Source organism: Pseudorca crassidens, chromosome 16, assembly GCF_039906515.1.
Source record: "Pseudorca crassidens isolate mPseCra1 chromosome 16, mPseCra1.hap1, whole genome shotgun sequence".
Taxonomy (NCBI): domain Eukaryota; kingdom Metazoa; phylum Chordata; class Mammalia; order Artiodactyla; family Delphinidae; genus Pseudorca; species Pseudorca crassidens.
This window is the reverse complement of record NC_090311.1, coordinates 59,863,372-59,880,854: the sequence shown is the minus strand read 5'-3', so window position 1 is coordinate 59,880,854 and position 17,483 is coordinate 59,863,372. Positions and strand designations below refer to the sequence as shown.

The window sequence follows — 17,483 nt, the reverse complement described above, 5'->3', positions numbered from 1 at the left end:
TATTTGCTTACCAAACTGTTCTGCTGCTCCAGATTTTATTTTATTTATTTTTATTTATTTATTTGCTTTTTTGCGGTAAGCGGACCTCTCACTGCTGTGGCCCCTCCCGTTGCGGAGCACAGGCTCCGGACGCCCAGGCCCGGCGGCCATGGCCCACGGGCCCAGCCGCTCCGTGGCACGCGGGATCCTCCCGGACCGGGGCACGAACCCGCGTCCCCTGCACTGGCAGGCGGACTCCCAACCACTGCGCCACCAGGGAAGCCCCTGCTCCAGATTTTAAAAGGAGGTGTGAGAATTAACTAGCTCATAACAATAAACAGACAGCAAAGAAATCCTCTTCTGAGGAAATTCAGGAACCTCAAATCTTTCTTTCAGTCTTCAATGAGCTATCATTATGAGCTTGTCTCTGTGGAAGGATTTTTCAAGAGAAAGGGTTATTCCAAAGTGTATTCTAATGGCTAATTTAGCTAAATTATGAAAATTAATTAAGGTAACCTTTACGTGATTTTTATTACATTATCAGCATGCTCTGTTTCTATAGTTTAATAAGTTGCACATAAGGTCAAAAGTCGTAAGAAAATAGAGTGTTGCTTCTGGAGAGTGTAAGAATATCAGTATAAAGGTGCTGTAAAAGTGAACTGAGTATCTGAAATGTATACAGTTCTGTTAATTCACTTTGATAACATGTACTCATTCTGGGACTTTGGTATCATAATCATTCTAGCCCTCCTGTACTATGCTACATATCACAGTCATTGGATCACTCCATGACGGGATAATTTCAGCATATCCAAATACCATTATTTATGAATGATAACTCTGGGCGTGTCGTTGGGAGTTCCAACGTACATAGCTAATGATTACTAATTTGGTGTCTATTTTGCCAACTTAAAACACGAAGCACAGAGCTTTGTACAAATATCCATTTCCCCAGTTACCCTTATCTTAGCTGTATCTTTGGTGAGGATTAGCCGAATCGAATATGCCATCTCTATTGGTGCTATTCTGAGGGGCTCGGGTGCCAATTACCGGTTCCCTAGAATTTGCCCGTAATTGACTATGTCCCACAATAGGTAACTCTGGAAGTGACAGGCAGTCTCTAGTGTGGTTCTCCCGCCTGTCGATTGGGCCTTGCAAGAAGCCCCGCCTCATCAACTCAGTCAAGGGCGACAGTTGGACCGGCGCCGGTGAGTGGCGGGTCTTAGCTCCGCCCCGTCCGTCCGCTGCGCTGCCTGGGTCGGCGCCGTTTCCAGTTGAGAGATGGCGGCCGCCGCAGGTAGATCGCTCCTGCTGCTCCTCTCCTCCCGAGGCGGCGGAGGCGCCGGCGGCTGCGGAGCGCTGACTGCAGGCTGCTTCCCCGCGCTGGGCGTCAGCCGCCACCGGCAGCAGCAGCACCACCGGACGGTAAGCGAGCGCGCCCGGCGGCTCCGGGGAGGGCGGGGCGGCGCTGCCGTGTGGGATCAGTAGGCGGGCAGGCCGCCGGGGCAGCGGGCGAGTTACCTCAACTCGCGGCCGCTCCAGAGGTTGCCGGGCACCGAGGAGCCGCCGTGCCCTTCAGGCGCCTGCGGCGGCAACCAGGAAAAAAGGCAGGGCGGAGGAAGCCGAGAGGAGGAGGGGCGACGGCAGGGATGTTCCCGCAGGACCGGGGATACCAGGGCGGGGAAGGGACGGGACTTGAACCTCTCTCTGACCCGCCCCCGATCTCAGTCCCTCCCTCCTTTTTACTTAACAGCTCTGCCCTATTGCTCCCGAACTGAGCCTCGTTCAAGTTGTCCCCTTTCCCTCCTCCTCCAGGCGGGTTGGGGTGTCCTGAGTTGCCGCGGCTGCCTTGTGTATGTGTCAGGAGAGTGGCAGTGCCATACTGCTGGGAACTGTCCCCCGGAGGGCAACCCAGGACCCCAGCGGGGCCGCTCCCTAGTTCTCTTCTCGACCCTCTGGGAACGGGCAAGACAGAAAATCAAACTTTATCCCCCTGTGTGACTTCCTGCGTGTGGGCATGGGGAACAGCACCCTTGCGATGGATGCTGCATTGCTTCAGGAGGCAAGCTCCAACCTCTTAGTTCCTTAAAGGTCCTCGGTGGTGCTTTTGGAGGGCTGCTTTATAAGCTTGTTCACGCGTGCCTGAAGAAGAAAGGTGGGCAGCAGGCAGAGGGGAAGAGAATATGACAAGTTGTTCACAGCGGCAGGGATTTGGTGGTTGTATTAGCCAGTTATTGCTGGCTTTCATTGGCTGGCAACGCACGGGAGTTTCTATTTGAACAGCCTTGGGGTGTGTGTGTGTGTGTGTGTGTGTGTGTGTGTGTGTGTGTGTGTGTGTGTGTGTGTCTTTTTCAGTTGCAAGAGATCAACTTGGCATGGGGTTCTTTCTATTTGAACAGCCTTGGTGTGTGTGTGTGTGTGTGTGTGTGTGTGTGTGTGTGTGTGTGTGTGTGTGTCTTTTTCAGTTGCAAGAGATCAACTTGGCATGGGGTTCTTGACCTAACAAGTCAGCAGGTTCTCTTCCGTTGGACTTTCTAGACCCATACCGTTGGTCTCTGGCCAACTCCAAGAGAAAGTGTAGGTTTTATTTCCTAGGGCTAAGTTGTATAGTGTGGTAATAAGAGAATCACTGCAGACAGCCTGATAGCAGAAAGTAGTACCTTCAGCTCTCAACAAATACACCCACCTGTCTTGTTCTGATCACATAGCTCTTGAGGGAAAATTGAACTGGAGCTTTTCAGAGGATACCCCAAGACTAATGACATTGTAAAATTAAGTGTCTGAAAGAGCAGTGAAAAGAACTAATGCTCTTTAAATGCAAGATGGTATTGTTATTATTAGTCATAGGTATGGACCTATCCTCGTTCTTATGAGAAAACTGTACTTCTTCATTTTGGCATACTGACATATTGCTTTGCTGAAGCTTTTGGGTGAGAGCCGAGCTTTCCACAGTTCAGTTTAGATTTGCATGTTTCATAGCCTCCAGTTATGTGTTTTGTTCTCTTAAAAACATAAGGCAATCCAAAAATCTGATTGCATTCCCCTCCCCCTGAAACTATTTAAAGACTTACCAAGTTGTCTTTATCTCTGTATTTTGATAATACATCTTCTGACTTTGCAGTTTGTTTTTAAGACTATTTGGGTGTGGCATTCATTTAGCATTTTGAAATTTGTGCCTTGTATATTTTCCACTGTGCGAATCTTTCAGTCTGTGAGTGCCTTCCTTGTGCGGGTACTTCATGAAAGTGTTTTTCTGTGCTATTCTGGGGTGGATAAAAGTGATGTGCTGAATTTGAGGTGAAAGCACAACTAAAATGAAGTGTTATTTCTGAAGGGCAGAAGTGTTATATGCATGGTGACTTGCAAATGAACTTAGAATTGTAAGATTTTGAAAAAAGTTGTGCCTGATTATTTAAAATATGTAAACAGTTTTTTTCTTTTTCTACGATTGCTCCGAAGCTATCATGTATTTAGCTCTCTCCATCTGTTATTCTATGATTCCTCGCAAGACTCAATTTGAAAGGTATCTCTTAGAGATTTAACTGTTGACATTTTATGCTTGAAATTAAGACCCAGAAAGGGAGAGACTTGGCCAGGATTACACGATGAATATACAACAGTTTTAGGACTCCCACCCACTCCAGATATTCTGACCCCCTTATTGTGTTCTTTTTATTATAAAGTACAATTTCTCCTTCACATCTTTCTCCTCGCTTATAAAACTTACTATTGTTTGTTATGAAAGTACTGGTATTTGAAAACACCGTGAGTGAGAATTCTCCTATGTTAGTTTGAGACACATGTATTAGGCAATATAGGAACAAACCACTGGCTCTTACAAAGGTCCCTGAGAGACACTAAGGTTGAATCTTGCAGAGGTGACATCCTGTGTATGTGCAGCAGATGGCACTCTGTGTCGGACTAGATCACAAGTCCTGCTTTTGCCACTTTTGTTCTGCTGTAGTAGGTATGGTAAATTAGAGCCAGGGGGACATAACCAATTATAGTACTGGTTAATTTTTTGCTTGAGAGGTATGTTTTTTGGAATTCATTTTTTCCAAGTTTGAAGAACAAGTCCAGAGCAATACAGTTCAGCTAATATAGGTAAATGTGATTGCAAAGTAATAAAACATAGCTTGTACCCCCCCCCCCCAATTAAAACATCATTCAACTGAATAAATAGGAGAAAAGGTGCAGGGGCTTATTCAGTATTTGTGGCACCATCTAGTGTAATTTTTCCTTTCCTATGTGAAGAGCCTGTTATTGCTTCCCAGCTTGTGACTGTAACTGAGTCTGATGTAAAATATCTGTTGCATGCTTTTCTGTGTGGTTAGTGAAGGTGGCAATTTTCAAGGATGATTCTTTGAGGGGAACAGCCTTTCATTGTGAACTGTGTAATTTCTTTGCTAAATCAAACTGTCTCATCTCTGATTATGACAGTCTGACTGTTGGCATTTCCTAGTGGTCAACGGCTATGCTGAATTGCTAAATCTCTTACTTAAGTCTGTCATTATACTGTTATAGATTGTGGCTGTCCCTTTTTACTTTACACATTGTAGTTCTTTGGCAGTGATGTCATTTCAGTTTAACCTGAAAGTTTTTTTTTTTACTTTTCTTTTAACCTGAAAGTTTTAACAGAGGTTACATTGCCTGACACAGAGGTAAGTCCCAGTTCTTTAATTGGGCTCCTCATGATCTGGCTAAGTCTTACTTTGCCAGATCCACCCAGCACAAATACTCCACTGTACTTAAGCCAGTGTCTCCTATACCCATATTAAATGTCTGTGCAGTTTTTGCAGGGGAATTTCAGTCTTAACCACTCCACTAACCGCTAAGGTTCATTTTAGGTGAGAGACTGTGACCTTTGACTCCTCTTTGAATCTAACTTCCTCACTTTACAGATGAGAAAACGGACCTAATGGGAACTGAGGGAAGTGACTTTTCTGTTATGTTTTTGGTTAATGACATCTGGGATAAAAATTCTTTTAAATGGAGGTGGATTCAAGGAGAAATCCTAGTCTGAATCTTCACATGTGTGTTTCCTAGCCCTTAATCCCTTTCCATTGTTCTATTCTGTCTTCTCTGAATGCTGATAGGACTTATTATTTTCAGGACACAGATTGACACTGGCTTGTTCTCTAAATGTTTCATTTGTGGGTACCTTATCTTACTGGGCAGCGATTGTGTATCTTGTTACCTTTTTGTCTCTCATAGACTCCAGAGCAGTACTAGGTACGTAGATAACACTCAGACAAGCATTAATTGAATACGCACCCTTTTGTCTGCTTGCCAGTGAAAAGGTGTGCTCTACTCCCCCCCCCCACCCCCCCCACCCCCCCACCCCCGCCCCCCCCCCCCGCCTCCCGGTTTGACTTTTTTAATGGCCTGTTGCTTAGGTAACCACATTTGGGTTACTGCTTTAAGTTTGGTATTGCCAGTGCTGTCTTTGGTTGTACATTACACTTCTTTATGGTGGACTGATGCAGAGTTGGTAACATTGGATTAGCTCTACAGTGGTACACACTTTCTATCCAAAGAAGCAAAAGTATGATAAATACCCAGATTATTAGGAATATATGTTTGAATCAGAGTCTAGATTTATTGTTGTTTTAGTTGACGATAATATTAAGATTTTGAAGGTTGTGGATAAATATGCTTAGAGCAGATTTATTATGGAAACTTTATCTTAAAATCTTGCTTATTTTGAACCCCATAAAATAGTCGAATGAGTAAATTTGGATTTAGTCAACAAATTCTGATTATTTGAACTTTTCTGAGTCTCAAGGGGCTCTATTTTATGCTTTATGGAACTCTAAGAGGGAATCTAAATAGAAATGCAGCATCAAGAATGGTGTATGTTGGACTTCCCTGGTGGTGCAGTGGTTAAGAATCCACCTGCCAATGCAGCGGACATGGGTTCGAGCCCCGGTACAGGAATATCCCACATGCTGTGCAGCAACTAAGCCCATGAGCCACAACTACTGAGCCTGCTCTCTAGACCCCGCATGCCACAACTACTAAGCCTGTGTGCCACGACTACTGAAGCCGGTGCGCCTAGAGCCCGTGCTCCACAACAAGAGAAGCCACTGCACTGAGGAGCCCACGCACCACAACAAAGAGTAGCCCCTGCTCGCCGCCACAACTAGAGAAAGCCGGCGCGCAGCAATGAAGACCCAATGCAGCCAAAAAATTAGTTAATTAATTAATTAAAAAAAAAAGAATGGTGTATGTTGAAGACAATAAATTGAATGCGAATTTTGGTTTTGGGGCTGCCTACTGTTTGAAAGGGAAATCAAGGAGTGGTCATGGTCTTCTATAGTAGCACTTCGTTGATACCATAGTCTGAATAACTACTAAGATGTTGCTTTTATTTCTTTTTATATTCTAGCTTTGTGCTCTGTGGGTTTTCTTAAAAAAATTACTGTTTGTTTTCCTGTGATTAAGGACAACATTACCTTTTAAGATGTCAAGATAACCACTCAATATAGGGGAATCCTCTATTCTTTATTTGACTGATTAATACAATACTGGAACAACGTGTTATTAGGAAAACTAAGATGTTACCATGGAAGACATGTACTTAAAAGAGTCCTAGAATTTAGAGCTCGACAAGACAAGGTTAAGTAAATAAAAGTTCAGGAACAGTAAAGTGGCTTTTTCCTTGGTAGCCCAGCAAGTTACTGCAGAGCTGAAAATGGCTCACACATCTGCTGGTTTTCCCATTAAGTTCTTTTTCTATGAAATTACAAAATTCTGTGTTTCATTCTAAAAATGATTAAGCTGAGACTGGTTGTTAGAAGTGAATTGGGGGAAGTGACGCACGGCCCTGTCTGGGAGGCTGCCCTGCCCCCGCTTCCTTTCACCCTGTCGCTGCCCGCAGGTGGTTGTGGCCGCAGTGCCCAGAGGGAGGTGGCGGCAGCGGTGGCTGCGAATGATGCCTGGGAAGCTCCTATGCGGGGACATTATGGAGTTGGAGGCGCCTTTGGAGACAGCCAGAGGAAGGAGAGGCAAAAGAGCTCTGTGGATGTCGGAATTTCGGATAAGGGATTATGGACGTGTACTTCCCTTATAGGGTTGTTAGGAAGATTTAAACTAGATAAGCTGAAAACTTATTACACAATGCTGGAGCGATAGAAGGAAGTCAAGGCACCATTATGACCCAGATGAGAAATCAGAAACAAGAGGAAATGGTGTTGCAGGTGACCTGGATGCTCCCAAACCCAAAAAAAAGCTAAAATGAAAGAGAAGCTAAATGGTGACACCAAGGAAGGATGTCATAGACTTTCAGATGAATTTTCTAAATCTCATAAGTCAAGAAGAAAAGATCTGTCAAATGGAGATACTGATGAATATGAAAAAAAAAGTGAGTGTCATCCTTAGATAGTTCTACTCAGAAATCAAGTGATAATAAACTAGAAGAGACCCTAATACGTGAACAGAAAGAAGGAGCCTTCTCCAATTTCCCTATTTCTGAAGAGACTATAAAGCTTCTGAAAGGTCTAGGGGTAACATATCTCTTTCCTATTCAAATTAAGACTTTTGGTCCTGTATATGAAGGAAAAGATTTAATTGCTCAAGCACAGACAGGAACAGGAAAGACATTCTCTTTTGCCATCCCCTTGATTGAAAGACTCCAAAGAAATCAAGAGACAATTAAAAAAAGCCACTCACCAAAGGTACTTGTTTTGGCTCCTACAAGGGAACTGGCAAACCAAGTAGCCAAAGACTTCAAAGATATAACTAGGAAACTCAGTGTGGTGTGTTTTTATGGTGGAACATCATATCAAAACCAAATGAATCATTTTCGAATTGGTATTGACATCTTGGTTGGGACCCCTGCTCGTATCAAAGATCATCTGCAGAGCGGCCGATTAGATCTTTCTAAACTGCACCACGTTGTGCTGGATGAAGTGGAACAAATGTTAGATTTAGGTTTTGCGGAACAAGTTGAAGATATTATCCACAAATCCTACAAAACTGATTCTGAAGACAATCCTCAGACTTTACATTTTTCTGCAACTTGCCCACAGTGGGTATACAAAGTTGCAAAAAAATACATGAAATCCAGATACGAACAGGTTGACCTTGTTGGGAAAATGACTCAAAAGGCTGCAACTACTGTGGAACATCTGACCATCCAGTGCCATTAGTCTCAGAGGCCAGCAGTTATTGGAGATGTCCTTCAAGTCTACAGTGGGTCTGAAGGGAGGGCTATTATCTTCTGTGAGACCAAAAAGAATGTAACTGATATGGCCATGAATCCACACATAAAACAGAATGCCCAGTGTTTACATGGCGACGTTGCACAGTCACAAAGAGAAATTACACTGAAAGGCTTCAGAGAGGGTAGTTTTGGTGGCAGCCAATGTTGCTGCCCGTGGTTTGGACATTCCTGAGGTTGACCTGGTTATTCAGAGTTTACCTCCACAGGATGTTGAGTCCTATATTCATCTCTCTGGATGCACAGATAGAGCTGGTTGGACAGGGATTTGCATATGTTTTTATCAACCAAGAGAAAGAGGTCAACTAAGATATGTGGAACAAAAAACAGGAATTACTTTTAAACGTGTAGGTGTTCCTTCTACAATGGATTTAATCAAATCTAAAAGCATGGATGCCATCAAGTCTCTGGCTTGCATTTCTTATGCTGCTGTTGATTTTTTCTGACCATCAGCTCAGAGACTGATAGAAGAGAAAGGGGCAGTGGGTGCATTGGCTGCAGCATTAGCCCACATCTCTGGCGCATCAAGTTTTGAACCACGTTCTTTGATCACCTCTGATAAGGGGGTTGTGACCATGATTCTGGAAGCCCAGAAGAAATACAGGATGTTAGCTGTGCTTGGAAAGAACTTAACAGAAAGTTGAGTAGTAATGCTGTGTCCCAAATTACCAGAATGTGCCTCCTAAAAGGAAATATGGGCATTTGCTTTGATATTCCCACAACTGAGAATGGTTACAGGCAGAGTGGCATGATTCAGACTGGGTACTCTCAGTGCCAGCCAAGTTGCCTGAAATTGAAGAATATTATGATGGAAACACATCTTCTAATTCCAGACAGAGGAGTGGCTGGTCAAGTGGCTGCTCAGGTGGTCGATATGGTGGCCGGTCAGGTAGACAGAGTCGACAGGGGAGTCGGTCAGGAAGTCGACAAGATGGTAGAAGACGAAGTGAGAACCGAAATTGATCGAGAAGCGGGGGCCACAAACAGAGTTTTGACTGAGATAGTTAATCTACCAGTGTGAGCTTGCCTATTTCTGCCTAATCATGTACATTATCCACCAAAAATTAGGTCATCATAGTTGAGGTCTGTGTCTGCTGTTTGCAAAGAAGTTGGTTGTATTTTTTTTAAGTATTTCGCAAGAATGGTTGTAAACAAATCTACTTATCCAGTTATACCTTTGAACAAAAAAACCTCCTTTAAAAAAAAAAAAAAGTGGGCTTCCCTGGTGGCGCAGTGGTTGAGAGTCTGCCTGCTGATGCAGGGGACATGGGTTCGTGCCCTGGTCCGGGAGGATCCCACATGCCGCGGAGCGGCTGGGCCCGTGAGCCATGGCCGCTGAGCCTGTGCATCCGGAGCCTGTGCTCCGCAACGGGAGAGGCCACAACAGTGAGAGGCCCGCGTACCACACACACACAAAAAAAAAAAAGTGAATTGGGGTCAGATTCTTCCAGTAAGACCCTAAAGTCAAACTGAATCTTGAATAGTTACTTCCTGATTTAGATCAAGGTTGAGGACATCTGATAAAAAATTGACCTCTGCAGCTGAACACAGAAGGGAAACAATCTGTTTATTTATTTCACTGCACTTTGCTTGCATTCAGACAGCCTGTGTAAAAATGAAAGTTGACTTCAAGCAAAGTAATTTTAATAAGTTTAGTGAATTCTTGACTCATAAACCGTGTACAGGCTTGATTTTTTTTTATTGATAAAAGCATAACTTGGTAAATTATATCATTGACTGGGTCTAATAGCATACTAAAGCTGAACTTCTTCTAATACAGTTCTGGAATAATTGGATAATATGACATTGCATTTTGACATCTCTCTTAAAAATAAGAGGCTTTTCCAAAAGTTCTTTAATGACATTAATAATATTTATTAATCCAAAAGAGTGAGGTCTTTACCTTTTATGCTTCGTTACTAAAGTTTTCAGTTTTTACATTTTTTAAATTTATTGTCCACTTTATTTTGGGGAGAGCACTTGTAATAATCACCAGAAAATTGTTGAGCAGAGCCCATTGGGTGTATGATACTATCCAGAGGACAGTCTCAAATGTACAGTCCTGAGCCGTACTACCTTATAGGTTTCAAGATTTTTTTTTTTTTTTTTGCGGTACGCGGGCCTCTCACTGTTGTGGCCTCTCCCGTTGCGGAGCACAGGCTCTGGACGCGCAGGCTCAGCGGCCATGGCTCACGGGCACAGCCGCTCCGCGGCATGTGGAATCTTCCTGGACCGGGGCACGAACCTGCGTCCCCTGCATCGGCAGGCGGAGTCTCAACCACTGCGCCACCAGGGAAGCCCAGGTTTCAAGATTTTTTAAATTCTTTTTTTGCCTTCTCAGACAGGCCCACTTTGTATAATACTTCCTACTTACCTATAGTAAATGGTGTTACAGGATGTTTAAGAGTATTAATGTCTGCTTTAAACTTTAGAGGAAGTTAATGCAACTGATAGTTTATAAAATAACAGGAGAGCAAATAGGTCAGCTGAACTACCTGACCTGTAAAGATAGAGGAGTAGATATGGAAGAAAGCATCTAAGAGCTAAAGGCACTGTGTTTCCATGTTTAATTCTCACCATAACCCTATAAGAGGTATTATTGTGCTAGTTTGATATATTGTGCTAGTTTGAGGAAATTGAGGACGGGATAGGTTCATTTCTTCTTACGTGTCATAAACTGTTTTAATGATAGGGATGCAAAGATGGACAAATGTTTTGGAGCTGGGATTTAAGCCTACGTCTGGCTAGAATTAAAGCTGTACCATGCTTGTTGTCAGTGTGGGTCTTCCTTCCTTTTCAGCACCTGCTTCTTCAGTTTTGTTACTTTCTCAAGCATCTGCTGAAGTTTTTTCCAAGACACCTCACCATCCCTCCCACTGACTACATTTCTTAAATCTCTTTCTCCACCCTCTCCACCCACCCAGGTATTAACTGATAAGAGTCTAAGGTATTACGCCTACCCCTCCACCCCCCTCCAAATCTTTGAAATTTAGTTTAAGATTCTAAAAAGTCCCACCCAGTAAACCTGGTAATTACTGACCATTGCTTCTATATCAAGCACTTTTATAACATCGTGTAGTATACTCCACAACAACCCTTCAGGCAAAATACCATCCCCATTGTACAGATGAGAAAATAAAGACCTAGAAAGGTTAATACCTAGAGTCATTCAGAATATATCTGTGGAACTCCTACTCTGTGAGACACTGTGCTGGTAAGGAGAGATGTTTCTGTTGTGGTTCTAAGAGTTCACAGTCTGGCCAGGAGACAAGACTATAAACAAGACTGTAACTGGCTGTGCTTTTTTTTTTTCCCTATGGAGGTCAGTGGGAGCACTTAGACTTACCCGAGGATGTTGGGGAAGGTTTCACTGGTGAGGCCTTGCTTGAGCTGAAATATGAGGAAATATAATGTGTGGGGGACTGAAAAGGTTGGTTCATATTCCAGGCAGCACTAGTATCTAACATGACAATATGAGGGAGTATGATGTATTTGAGAAACAGCCAGTAATTTGTTACAACTGGATATGAGCAAGAATAGCTGAAGATTATTAGGCTGGACAGTAGCAGTGATACCAATAATAATATTTATGAAGTACACCATGTGCCAAGCACTGTACACAGTCTCACTTAATTCTTGTGACACCCTGTGAGTAGGTATTGTTATTATCCTCATTTTACAGATAGTGAAACTGAGTTGCATCAGATTGGTAAGTGATTTGCCCAGACAGTCAGTTAGTGACACATAGCTAGTAAATGACTTGCCTAGGATAACACAGCTAGCGAATGGCATACCCAGCATATAAAACCAAGTAGTCTGGCTACAGAGCCTGTCTCTTCACCACTTGCTGTGGTGAGGGATCAGATTGTGAAAGGACTTGTGAAGGAGCTGACATTTTATGATGTAGTTCAGTGGTTTTTTAAAAAACTCAACCCACAGTAGAAATACCTTTTATGTTATGATTGAGCACATGCATGTGTGCATAAAACTAGGAAAAGTCTCATGAAACAATATTTTTACTATGTATGCATAGTTTCTGTTCTCTTTTCTTAAGGAAATTCTGGTTGGGACTCATTTAAATTGATTCTACAATTTAAGCCACAGTTTGGAAAATTACTACTTGTCCGTAGGTGAGCATTGGAAGAATTTCAAGTAAGGGAATCACATGGTTATGTTTGTGCTTTTAGGTAGGTCACACTGGCAGCAGTGTGAAGGCTTAATTGGAGAGGATGGGACTGGAAAGACAGACACCAGTAAGGAACATCTTAATGGACCAGGCAAAAGATGTCTGAACTAGGACAGCAGCCTTGACGATGGAGAAAAGAGAATAGAGAGAAGGGAGATATAGGAAGTAGAGTTGATAGTCCACAACTAATCATCAAGTTCTATCACTCATCTACTAAGTACTAGGTAGAAAGACAGTTCAATTCAAGACCTGTGTTACTGTGTTACTCAGGTACTGAAATTTTATTTCTTGACTTTTTTTGTGTGTTCCTTTTTATCATCGTGTGAAACATGCTTCTTTGTTGTCTTTTCTACACCTCTGCTTTTTTTGTTTTGTTTTGTTTTGTTTTGTTTTTTTGTTTTTTTGCGGTACGTGGGCCTCTCACTGTTGTGGCATCTCCCGTTGCGGAGCACAGGCTCCGGACGCGCATGGCTCACGGGACCAGCCGCTCCGCGGCATGTGGGATCTTCCCGGACCGGGGCATGAACCCGTGTCCCCTGCATCGGCAGGTGGACTCTCAACCACTGTGCCACCAGGGAAGCCCCTGCTTTTGTATTTTAAAAAAACTGGTTTAATTATTTTTAAATGATTTAAAAATTTATATATAAAATCAGACATCCACCTTATCCCCTTATTTCTGCCTCCCCCTGCCCCCACCTCATACTATCAGAATCTGGAAGATTTGCATAGCAGTATGAAAAAGTTCACATAGCATGATGAGCACTCAGCAAATCTTTGCTGAAAGAATGTGTCCTGTGTATTATACTCTCCCAAAGCAGAAACTCTTAACATTATGTTCATTAACTAGAGGAATACTTTTGAGTAATTTTCTTGAACTCTGTCCTCTCTAACTTTCCATTTTTGTAATATTTGACTCCATTTAGGGAATAGTAAGCATTGTATGTGTGATGATCTTACTTTTTAAAAAACAAACAAAATAAACAACATAACTAGCCATTCCTAAGCATGAAATCTTAGTAAAATTTTAGCAGTTTTTCTTCCCATATTATAAATGTAGATATACAAGATTCCTACCGCTTCTGCCACTCTAGTTTCTCAAGAGCATTATTATATATATATAAAATTGAGAACAAGTTATTTGGAGTGATTCTCTAACATTTTAATTGACTGGACCTTACTGGATTGCTGTTTTTAGAGAGCACATATTCTTTGGTCTTCTAGGTATTATAATACAAAGGTAAGTATTTACTTGATAATTATAACAGTTTTTTAGAGATATTACAGTATCTGCTCTACCAGAGGAGATTGTATTTGAGATGTAGTTGATGAACCTTTTGAAATCTTATGGGAGCAAAGAATAGCTGTACCATCACAGAATCTTTTAATAGTTTTCTGAGAGTTAAATAAATGAAAAGATGGAAGTGGTGAGAGAGAGAGAGAGAGAGAGAGAGAGAGAGTGTGTGTGTGTGTGTGTGTGTGTGTGTGTGTGTGTGTTTTGCAGTCACCAAAATAAAGAGTAAGTAATTGAAGAGAATTAGGTGCCATGTGGTATAATAGTTAGGGGTCTGGGTTCTGCTCCTTTCTCTTCCATTAACTTGCTGTTTGACCTTGGACAAGTGATGTAACCTCTTTGATCCTATTATTTTTGTTGCTTAAATAAGGATGCTTGATTAGGTGAGCCTAAAGGGCTTCTTTAATTCTAAGTTATGTATCATTTTTATATAACACTTGACAAGTAACTTTTATGTTGTTTCATTGGGTAGCTTGTATAAAATCATAAACAGACGGACATATATTTGCTTATTCTCACAAGGGCCAAGGACTTGAAGTGAAGAAAAAGAGCCTTCCAATTCCTTTTCAGGACAGTTTGCATAATTACTTTCTGACATCTTGGTGAACAATTTACCCTGCATTCCTCATAATTCATCAAGCCTTTATTCCCATCTTTCTCTTTTTTCTTCTTTTATCAGTTCAAACTGCTGAGGGAGTTGGGGAAGAGGTAGAGATGTGGTGGGGAATTCAGAGAGTTGGAGAGAGAGGAGGAGGAAAAAAGCAGTTAATGCTGGAGTGTTTGAGGGGAGACAGGACTGTGCTAATAATTTAATTCTGAGTTGTGGCCTGCCATCTTGAAACAGAAAATGTTTCTTTGTATTTACACTACAGAAATCCCCAGTGGGAAAATCTTAAGTGATTAATTGCTGGTAGCAGTCTGTTCTCCCAAACTCTGTGAACTGAGTCTAATATAGTGTCATGAATGTAGACATTCAGTCAGTGTTGGACAAATGAGAGTCCAACACTGAGTTAAAAAATCCTAGGGACCATTGTCTAAATCCTTCAACCTGGTGAATAATGCAGGTGTGTATCATCTTGTTCTCTGCCTAGATTCTGCAGTAATGGGAATCATAGAACTATGAAGAAGGAATTACTTTTCTTTGATTCAGGCAGCAGCTAGTAATCTTAAAAGAGTGCACAGATTGTGCTGAAACAAGCATGGCTGTATAAAACGCTAAGTAAAAATAGTAACGGAAAAAGATTGTAGTGCTGTTACGCTATAGGTAATTTAAGAAATTGACACAATGACAACTACCTGGTAGGTATTTGGAGCAAGTGAGGGAGAAGAGAGAAGAGTGAAGGACTGGGCACTGCCGAAGAGAGAAAGGAACTATTTAAACAAGGTGCTGCCAACTCTAGATTCCCTACAGATATATATTTCCAAAGATGACACATTTTTGGAGGTGTTTATTTTGGAGCTAATCTTCTGTTTTTCCATTCTACCCCTACTGTATCCTGTATCTTGTACTGCCAGAATTCTGCTAGCTGCTGTGAAGCAGGGCTGTGGCAAGTGGCCAAGTGTGATTAAAAACCTCTTTTTCATTTTAAAACAGAGTATAGATATCAGAATACTTTAAAGAAGTATTTAAAGATAGATTGAATGGAGTGGAAAAAATAGTAAAAACCTAATAAGAAAATTGAAAGTTTTTGATTTGGTTTTGATGGAATAACATTTCTTTTGTAAACAGAATACCAGCTTATGTCTATCTCTGTCAGTTTCTCTTTCTTACCTCGCTTTCCCTGATCTTTGAGTGCTGGGGATAGAAGCTGCTGAGCAGACAGGAAAAATGAGTTTTCTGACCAGAAAGAGGTAGTAGTGATTTTTTGTTTGTTTGTTTGTTTTTGAGGGGATCCCAAGGGTATATGCTGTGTGAGTGTCTCATCTATATGCATGTTAATAATTGGGTTTTGTTTCTTTATTTTGTTCTCATTTTAACCCCAAAGAAAATGAAATTTATTTTTTCCATTTCTAGCTCTGACTTAAGCTTCAAAACAAAATGTTGTTCATGCACAGTTGAGATGATAGAACAGAATTGTAGTATACCATATTACAGAATTTTGGAATATTCATTTATTAAAAGGAGAATTGAACTCCAGTCAGTACTTTCTTTAATTTTAATATCTCAGACTGCATTAGTTGATTCAGAATCAACTACTAATAGAGTTCATAGCTTGGCCAAGTGCCACAAAGTCTGGTGAGCTTTAGATACATAATGGCTCTCTTTTCAATGATTGCTAGAGCTTTTGGCAGTAAAAGGGGGAAAATGAAAGGGAGCTATGTGTAATAGCTTTCTTGCCTGAAACGAGTATTCTTGGTAAGATTAAAAGTAGAGACAAGCTGAGGCTCTGAGTAACGGATCCGAGGTCACATCACAGCCAGCATCAGAAAGTAGCAGCCCTAATAGAAGAAAAGACAGAAAGTAACTACTGAGGAGCAGGCTCTCAGAGAAGCTCACTTGGAAAGGCCATACCAACGTAGAGGGTTGTTGTTTTTTGGGGGTGGGGATGGGGAAGGTGGATGTCCTTCATAAGGAAATTATGTTGTGTTCAGTCAAACATATAAGGGGAAAGTATTCTTTTTAAATTATGAAGTATGTAATATCTATAAAAACAAGTAGAATAATGTATTTCCTTTAGCTTGAGAAATTAAACAATACAGCTATAATTGCTACCCCAAGTTTCCTTCCTTAATCCTATTTCCTCTCCTGTTTTCCCAAAAGTAACATTCTCTCCAGTTCGGTGTTTCCTGTGCATGTGTTTATGCCATATATATCTCATACAATATTGTAAACATGTTTTAAACCTTATTTAGAAGATATTATACTGTATAATATCCTTATGCAATTTGTTCTTTTTTGCTTAATACTTTAATTATGTAGTTGATACCTGTGGTTCTGATTCATTCATTTTTAACTATGTGGTATTTCTTTCTCTATTGCACATATTTAACTATTCTCCTGTTGACTGAAAGCCTTTTTAGCTGAATATTTTAGGGGGACAGGAAAGAGAAATATGTTATGTCATTTTAAAAGTTAGATTAAGAATGTTGTTTTGACTTTCAAAAAAGCCAGTTTCCTCCTTTGGTGTGGAATGTCCTCATTTATCGTTTTCCTGGGAAAACCCTTTATACTTCCTGAGAGAAGGCGGAGAAGAGTAATGTTTCATTACACAGATGAACGTGTCTTGTACAAAATGCAGAACAGCATCTGCTATATTACAGTGAGCTCATGAGGGACTGAGCTGCAGCAAAAGCTTGGTTAGTTCTATTAAAATTCTCAGATTTTTCAAGCGCAGAGAAGCTGTGAATGAAAACTTGTTGGTATTTATTCATTGTTTCTTTTCTGTGTTTGGAATAATTTGCAATTTGGAACTACCTGCTTTATTTTGTAAAAGGATATGTCACTTATATGGTTAAAAACACAACTGTTCTTGGATTGTGTCATGGTTTTGATGGAGTGAAGGAAAAACAAGGTGTGGATCTGAGGGGAAGTACTTCTTTTTGAGGAAGGTGGTGTGAAATAAGTATTTGTTTTAGTAATAAATCATATATATATATATGGCAGTGTATATTCTTTCTTTGTAGTCATTGATTTAAAAGATCTCTGATAAATATTTTTTCTTCCCAGTTTCATGCTGTCTTTTATTTGCAATATCTTTGATATGGTTTGAACAATTTTGCAGAATACACAGTACAGAACTTCATTCAGGTTTCCCTCCAAATGATTTGCCATAATGCATTAACCAGAAATGCTGATGCAGTGAGGG

At 41.2% G+C, this 17,483-nt stretch overlaps 1 protein-coding gene and 1 pseudogene across 1 annotated transcript in view; both read left to right on the top strand.

Moving 5' to 3' along the window:
- The first annotated feature begins 1,244 nt into the window (after window positions 1–1,244).
- MCU (mitochondrial calcium uniporter) overlaps window positions 1,245–17,483 on the top strand; it is a 209,467-nt gene continuing 193,228 nt past the window's right edge. The window contains exon 1 of the mRNA XM_067710604.1: window positions 1,245–1,404. Within this exon, the coding sequence (XP_067566705.1) occupies window positions 1,261–1,404 (144 nt within the window). The 5' untranslated portion in view covers window positions 1,245–1,260. The remainder of the gene's footprint in view (window positions 1,405–17,483) is intronic.
- LOC137209479 (ATP-dependent RNA helicase DDX50-like) lies at window positions 6,751–9,915 on the top strand (annotated as a pseudogene).